Source organism: Pseudophryne corroboree (assembly GCF_028390025.1).
Source record: "Pseudophryne corroboree isolate aPseCor3 chromosome 3 unlocalized genomic scaffold, aPseCor3.hap2 SUPER_3_unloc_52, whole genome shotgun sequence".
Lineage (NCBI taxonomy): Eukaryota > Metazoa > Chordata > Amphibia > Anura > Myobatrachidae > Pseudophryne > Pseudophryne corroboree.
The window spans coordinates 240,528-249,185 of record NW_026967544.1 but is presented as its reverse complement, the minus strand read 5'-3'; the positions used below and the strand labels follow the sequence as shown (position 1 = coordinate 249,185).

The window sequence follows — 8,658 nt, the reverse complement described above, 5'->3', positions numbered from 1 at the left end:
GCCAGTGCACACCCATACTAAAAGTTCTTTAGAGTGCCCATATCTCCTGCGGAGCCCGTCTATACCCCATGGTCCTTACAGAGTCCCCAGCATCCTCTAGGACGTAAGAGAAATAAAAGCTATACAGCTATAATTAGATGCAAACAAAAGCTTTTATTATGAAATCATACAGGGGAGTATCCGCACCATATAGATGTAACATACAACAAACCACCGCAGATGGAACCCGGGTGACTCTAATGCACATGGTAATGTACAGGGTATATATGGACAGGATCTTGTATCAGAAAACACTCGGCACTCCTTATCAAGATGAGTGTCTGCAACAAGTTAGGCAAACTAGAAGTGAAAACACGTTCCAATGGCCGCCATACTGTCGTGCAGCAATACAGATTGTGCAAACTGGTATTAGACATTCACATTTACACAAAGCACAAGATACAAAATAAACAGCAGAAAAAAGACCTAAGCATTTGGGATGTATTATTTAGGAAGTAAATAGAGGTACATTAATGAAAAGGATGAGTAACAGTCACCAGTCTGCTTGTGAAGGTCTCTAGATTGGAGGCCTCTTGGACTGTGCAAGGCAGTGAGTTCCATGGTCAGGGCTGCAAAGCTAAACGTTCAACCCATAAATGAATGACAGGAGATTCTTGGTACTGCTGGTAACAGTCCTTCATCTGTAGAAGCAAGCAAGGCAGTAAGGAGGCAGAAGCTGCTTCTAGTACCTTGGACCATGTAATGCTGGGCTGGCATCATCCACCCCTGGCGCTCAGCTAGACAACCATTTAGGATTGGTATTAGGTTCTTGGCACATGGAGCAAAAAGCAGGTCTTCAGCATAGCAGTGGTAGACCAGGCCATGATGTCTGATTATATCACCCAGTGGTAGCATGTATATTTTATAAAGCATAGGAGATAGGATTGACCCTTGAGGAACATGCACAACAGTGATAATTATACTCCAGAAGATTTCTCTGATGTCCTAAGTGGATGCTGGGACTCCGTAAGGACCACGGGGAATAGCGGCTCCGCAGGAGACTGGGCACAACTAAAGAAAGCTTTAGGACTACCTGGTGTGCACTGGCTCCTCCCCCTATGACCATCCTCCAGACCTCAGTTAGAATATTGTGCCCGGCTGAGCTGGATGCACACTAGGGGCTCTCCTGAGCTCTTAGAAAAGAAAGTATAATTTAGTTTTTTTATTTTCAGTGAGATCTGCTGGCAACAGACTCACTGCTACGAGGGACTAAGGGGAGAAGAAGCGAACCTACCTGCTTGCAGCTAGCTTGGGCTTATTAGGCTACTGGACACCATTAGCTCCAGAGGGATCGAGCACAGGGCCCGACCTCGATCGTCCGGTCCCAGAGCCGCGCCGCCGTCCCCCTTACAGAGCCAGAAGCAAGAAGATGGTCCTGAAAATCGTCGGTAAAAGACTTCGGTCTTCAACAAGGTAGCGCACAGCACTGCAGCTGTGCGCCATTGCTCCTCATGCACACCTCACACTCCAGTCACTGATGGGTGCGGGGCGCTGGGGGGGGGGGGGGGAGGGGGCCTGAGCAGCAATATTAACACCTTGGCTGGCAAAAAAATCACAATATATAGTCCTAGAGGCTATATATGTGAAAAATACCCGCCAGAATTCCAGAAAAAAGCAGGAGAAGCCCGCCGAAAAAGGGGCGGGGCTATCTCCCTCAGCACACTGGCGCCATTTTTCCCTCACAGCTCCGCTGGAAGGATCGCTCCCAGGCTCTCCCCAGCAGTGTCAAGCTACAAAAGGGTAAAAAAGAGAGGGGGGTGGGGGGGGCGCGCTAAATTTAGGCGCAGTAGTGATATATAAGCAGCTATAAGGGAAAAATCACTCAGTTATAGTGTTCATCTCTGTGTTATATAGCGGTCTGGTGTGTGCTGGCATACTCTCCCTCTGTCTCCCCAAAGGACTTTGTGGGGTCCTGTCCTCTGTCAGAGCATTCCCTGTGTGTGTGCGGTGTGTCGGTACAGCTGTGTCGACATGTTTGATGAGGAGGCTTATGTGGAGGCGGAGCAGATGCCAATAAATGTGATGTCACCCCCTGCGGGGCAGACACCTGAATGGATGGACATGTGGAAGGAATTACGTGACAGTGTCAACTCCTTACATAAAAGGTTTGACGACATACCAAATATGGGACAGCCAGCTTCTCAGCCCGTGCCTGCCCAGGAGTCTCAAAAGCCATCAGGGGCTCTAAAACGCCCGCTACCTCAGATGGCAGACACAGATGTCGACACGGATACAGACTCCAGTGTCGACGACGATGAGACTAATGTAACTTCCAATAGGGCCACACGTTATATGATTGAGGCTATGAAAAATGTGTTGCACATTTCTGATATTAACCCAGCTACCACAAAAAAGGGTATTATGTTTCGGGAGAAAAAAACTTCCAGTGGTGTTTCCCCCATCTGAGGAATTAAATGAAGTGTGTGAAGAATCATGGGCTTCTCCCGATAAGAAACTGGTAATTTCTAAGACGTTACTGATGACGTACCCTTTCCCGCCAGAGGATAGGTCACGTTGGGAAACATCCCCTAGGATGGATAAAGCGCTCACACGCTTGTCAAAGAAGGTGGCACTACAGTCTCCGGATACGGCCGCCCTAAAGGAGCCTGCTGATAGAAAACAGGAGGCTATCCTGAAGTCTATATATACACACACAGGTATTATACTGAGACCAGCTATTGTTTCAGCATGGATGTGCAGTGCTTCAGCTGCGTGGTCAGATTCCCTGTTGGAAAATATTGATACCTTAGACAGGGACACTATATTGCTAACCATAGAGCATATAAAAGACGCAGTCTTATACATGAGAGATGCACAGAGGGATATTTGCCGGCTGGCATCTAAAATAAGTGCAATGTCCATTTCTGCCAGGAGAGGGTTATGGACTCAGTGGACAGGTGATGCAGATTCTAAAAGGCACATGGAAATTTTGCCTTATAAAGGTGAGGAGTTGTTTGGGGATGATCTCTCGGACCTTGTTTCCACAGCGACAGCTGGGAAGTCAGCATTTTTACCCCATGTTCCCTCACAGCCAAAGAAAGCACCGTATTATCAGGTACAGTCCTTTTCGACCCCATAAGGGCAAGCGGGTTAAAGGCGCGTCCCTTTCTGCCCAGAGGCAGAGAAAAAAGCTGCAGCAGACAGCCAGTTCCCAGGAGCAAAAGCCCTCCCCCGCTTCCTCTAAGTCCACCGCATGACGCTGGGGCTCCACAGGCGGAGCCAGGTACGGTGGGGGCCCGTCTCAAAAACTTCAGCAATCAGTGGGCTTGCTCACAGGTGGATCCCTGGATCCTTCAGGTAGTATCTCAGAGGTACAAGCTGGAATTCGAGACATCTCCCCCCACCGTTTCCTCAAATCTGCCTTGCCAACAACTCCCTCAGGCAGGGAGGCTGTGTTAGAGGCAATACACAAGCTGTATTCCCAGCAGGTGATAGTCAAGGTGCCCCTCCTTCAACAAGGACGGGGTTACTATTCCACAATGTTTGTGGTACCAAAACCGGACGGTTCGGTGAGACCCATTTTAAATTTGAAATCCTTAAACACGTATATAAAAAAATTCAAGTTCAAGATGGAATCGCTCAGGGCGGTTATTGCAAGCCTGGACGAGGGGGATTACATGGTATCACTGGACATCAAGGATGCTTACCTGCATGTCCCCATTTACCATCCTCACCAGGAGTACCACAGATTTGTGGTAGATTGTCATTACCAATTCCAGACGTTGCCGTTCGGTCTGTCCACGGCACCGAGGGTATTTACCAAGGTAATGGCCGAAATGAGTTTTAATTATCCCGTACTTGGACGATCTCCTGATAAAGGCGAGGTCCAGGGAGCAGTTGTTGGTCGGGGTAGCACTATCTCAGGAGGTGCTACAACAGCACGGTTGGATTCTAAATATTCCAAAGTCACAACTGGTCCCTACGACACGTCTACTGTTCCTGGGGATGGTTCTGGACACAGACCAGAAAAAAGTGTTTCTCTCGGAGGAGAAAGCGAAGGAGCTGTCATCTCTAGTCAGAGGCCTCCTGAAACCAAGACAGGTGTTGGTGCATCCCTGCACGCGAGTCCTGGGAAAGATGGTAGCTTTCTACGAAGCAATTCCATTCGGCAGGTTCCATGCAAGAACTTTTCAGTGGGACCTGTTGGACAAGTGGTCCGGATCGCATCTTCAGATGCATCGGCGGATAACCCTGTCTCCAAGGACCAGGGTGTCTCTGCTGTGGTAGCTGTAGAGGGCTCATCTTCAAGAGGGCTGTAGGTTCGGCATACAGGACTGGATCCTGGTGACCACGGATGCCAGCCTTCGAGGCTGGGGGGCAATCACACAGGGAAGAAATTTCCAGGGACTATGGTCAAACCAGGAGATTTCACTACACATAAATATTCTGGAACTAAGGGCCATTTACAATGCCCTAAGTCAAGCAAGACCCCTGCTTCAAAACCAGCCGGTACTGATTCAGTCAGACATCACGGCGATCGCCCATGTAAACCGACAGGGTGGCACGAGAAGCAGGATGGCAATGGCAGAAGCCACAAGGATTCTCCGATGGGCGGAAAATCACGTGTTAGCACTGTGAGCAGTGTTCATTCCGGGAGTGGACAACTGGGAAGCAGACTTCCTCAGCAGGCACGACCTCCACCCGGGAGAGTGGGGACTTCATCCAGAAGTCTTACAGCTGATTGTAAACCGTTGGGAACGGCCACAGGTGGACATGATGGCGTCCCGCCTAAACAAAAGGCTAGAAAGATATTGCGCCAGGTCGAGAGACCCTCAGGCAATAGCTGTGGACGCTCTAGTGACACCGTGGGTGTACCAGTCGGTTTATGTGTTCCCTCCTCTTCCTCTCATACCCAAGGTACTCAGGATAATAAGAAAAAGAGTAAGAACTATACTCATTGTTCCGGATTGGCCAAGAAGAGCTTGGTACCCGGAACTTCAAGAACTGATCTCAGAGGACCCATGGCCTCTGTCGCTCAGACAGGACCTGCTGCAGCAGGGGCCCTGTCTGTTCCAAGACTTACCGCGGCTGCGTTTGACGGCATGGCGGTTGAACGCCGGATCCTGAAGGAAAAGGGTATTCCGGAGGAAGTCATCCCTACACTGATTAAGGCTAGGAAAGAAGTGACCGCAAACCATTATCACCGCATATGGCGAAAATATGTTGCCTGGTGTGAGGCCAGGAAAGCCCCAATGGAGGAATTTCAGCTGGGCCGTTTTCTGCACTTCCTACAGTCAGGAGTGACTATGGGCCTAAAATTGGGTTCCATTAAGGTCCAAATTTTGTCTCTGTCGATTTTCTTCCATAAAGAACTGGCTTCACTGCCTGAAGTTCAGACATTTGTTAAAGGAATGCTGCATATTCAGGCCCCTTTTGTGCCTCCAGTGGCACCTTGGGATCTCAACGTGGTATTGGATTTCCTAAAGTCACATTGGTTTGAGCCACTTAAAACCGTGGATTTGAAATATCTCACGTGGAAAGTGGTCATGCTGTTGGCCTTGGCTTCGGCCAGGCGTGTGTCCAAATTGATGGCTTTGTCATGTAAAAGCCCTTATCTGATTTTCCATATGGATAGGGCAGAATTGAGGACTCGTCCCCAGTTTCTCCCTAAGGTGGTATCAGCTTTTCACTTGAACCAACCTATTGTGGTGCCTGTGGCTACTAGGGACTTGGAGGATTCCAAGTTACTGGACGTAGTCAGGGTCTTGAAAATATGTTTCCAGGACGGCTGGAGTCAGGAAAACTGACTCGCTATTTATCCTGTATGCACCCAACAAGATAGGTGCTCCTGCTTCGAAGCAGACAATTGCTCGCTGGATCTGTAGCACAATTCAGCTTACGCATTCTGCGGCTGGACTGCCACATCCTAAATCTGTAAAACTTCATTCCACAAGGAAGGTGGGCTCTTCTTGGGCGGCTGTCCGAGGTGTCTCGGCTTTACAACTTTGCCGAGCGGCTACTTGGTCAGGGTCTAACACTTTTGCAAAATTCTACAAATTTGATACCCTGGCTGAGGAGGACCTTCAGTTTGCTCATTCTGTGCTGCAGTCATCCGCACTCTCCCGCCTGTTTGGGAGCTTTGGTATAATCCCCATGGTCCTTACGGAGTCCCAGCATCCACTTAGGACGTCAGAGAAAATAAGATTTTACTCACCAGTAAATCTATTTCTCGTAGTCCGTAGTGGATGCTGGGCGCCCATCCCAAGTGCGGATTGTCTGCAATGCTTGTATATGGTTATTGTTAAACTAAAGGGTTATTGTTGAGACATCTGTTGAGAGGCTCAGTTAATTTTTTATACTGTTAATTGGATATTGTATCACGAGTTATACGGTGTGATTGGTGTGGCTGGTATGAGTATTACCCGGGATTCAAAATCCTTTCTTATTGTGTCAGCTCTTCCGGGCACAGTATCCTGAAGTCTGGAGGAGGGTCATATGGGGAGGAGCCAGTGCACACCAGGTAGTCCTAAAGCTTTTTTTTAGTTGTGCCCAGTCTCCTGCGGAGCCGCTATTCCCCATGGTCCTTACAGAGTCCCAGCATCCACTACGGACTACGAGAAATAGATTTACCGGTGAGTAAAATCTTATTTTAAATGGTTCCGTAGTTGGGTAATGTCTAATATGTTCAACAAGAGCGGATTTATTTATCTCTCAGCATGAAAATGGCTTCTCACCTGTGAAATCGCTGATGTGTAACAAGATCTGATTTCCGTGCAAAACATTTCCGACACTCAGAACAGGAATATGGCTTTTCACCTGTGTGACTTCTCAGATGTGTAACAAGATTTGATTTATGTGCAAAATAATTCCCACACTGAGAACAGGAATATGGCTTCTCACCTGTGTGACTTTTCTGATGTGTAACAAGAATTGATTTCAATGCAAAACATTTTCCACACTCAGTACAGGAATATGGCTTCTCACCTGTGTGACTTCTCTGATGTGTAACAAGAATTGATTTCAATGCAAAACATTTCCCACACTCAGTACAGGAATATGGCTTCTCACCTGTGTGACTTCTCTGATGTGTAACAAGATATGATTTATATGTAAAGCATTTCCCACACTCAGAACAGGAAAATAGCTTCTCACCTGTGTGACTCCTCTGATGTGTAACAAGATTTGATTTATATGCAAAACATTTCCCACACTCAAAACAGGAATATGGCTTCTCACCTGTGTGACTTTTCTGATGTGTAACAAGATATGATTTCGATGCAAAACATTTCCCACACTGAGAACAGGAATATGGCTTCTCACCTGTGTGACTCCTCTGATGTGTAACAAGATTTGATTTCCATGCAAAACATTTCCCACACTCAGAACAGAAGTACGGCTTCTCACCTGTGTGACTTCTCTGATGTGTAACAAGATCTGATTTCCGTGGAAAACATTTCCTACACTCAGCACAGGTATATGGCTTCTCACCTGTGTGACTTCTCTGATGTGTAACAAAAGCTGATGTCTGTGCAAAACATTTCCCACACTCAGAACAGGAATATGGCTTCTCACCTGTGTGACTTCTCTGATGAGTAACAAGTTCTGATTTCCGTGGAAAACATTTCCTACACTCAGAACAGGAATATGGCTTTTCACCTGTGTGACTTCTCTGATGTGTAACAAGAGCTGATTTGTGTGTAAAAAATTTCCCACACTCAGAACATGGAAATGGCCTCTCACTTGCCTTAGCTGGCTGATGGGTAATAAGCTTTGTATTCTGTGTAAAACATTTGGCATCTATAGAACAGGGAAACACTGTATCTACTCTCAGAGCTGTAACAGATGCACCAATATCAGAGTGATCAGGAGAACATTTCCCAGGATCAGAGGGACCAGCTGATAGAGCTGGATGTATAATTGGGGTAATGGGATTATCTCCTGGAGAATCCTGTCTACTGTCATTATCTTTTATGTCACAATCAGGGGATAACATTAGATGTCCTTCTGTGATATTCCTGCTTGTGTGTCCATCTGCTGGAAATAAAATACATTAAAATATAAAATGAGTAGACAAGACCCAGGGTGTTACAGGATACAATATATAATTCTATAACTGACATTTTTTTTACCTGTAATCATTAAAAAACAAAAAAGCTAGGATGCTTATACTGGAGATTCATCATGTGGGATTACTAGAGGTGACATGGACGCTGATGTGGGATTACTAGAGGTGACATGGACGCTCATGTGGGATTACTAGAGGTGATATGGACGCTCATGTGGGATTACTAGAGGTGACGTGGACGCTCATGTGGGATTACTAGAGGTGACGTGGACGCTCATGTGGGATTACTAGAGGTGACATGGACGCTGATGTGGGATTACTAGAGGTGACATGGACGCTCATGTGGGATTACTAGAGGTGACATGGACGCTCATGTGGGATTACTAGTGGTGACATGGACGCTCATGTGGGATTACTAGAGGTGACATGGACGCTCATGTGGGATTACTAGAGGTGACATGGACGCTCATGTGGGATTACTAGAGGTGACATGGACGCTCATGTGGGATTACTAGAGGTGACGTGGACGCTCATGTGGGATTACTAGAGGTGACATGGACGCTGATGTGGGATTACTAGAGGTGACATGGACGCTGATGTGGGATTACTAGTGG

At 47.2% G+C, this 8,658-nt stretch overlaps 1 protein-coding gene across 1 annotated transcript; it reads right to left on the bottom strand.

Moving 5' to 3' along the window:
* Positions 1-6,538: 6,538 nt before the first annotated feature.
* On the bottom strand, positions 6,539-7,801 carry LOC134984420 (gastrula zinc finger protein XlCGF17.1-like; the record flags this gene model as incomplete). Its single annotated transcript, XM_063950005.1, has 1 exon — positions 6,539-7,801. A coding segment is annotated over one exon (1,092 nt), but the record flags the coding sequence as incomplete, so codon positions are not given.
* Positions 7,802-8,658: the final 857 nt, after the last annotated feature.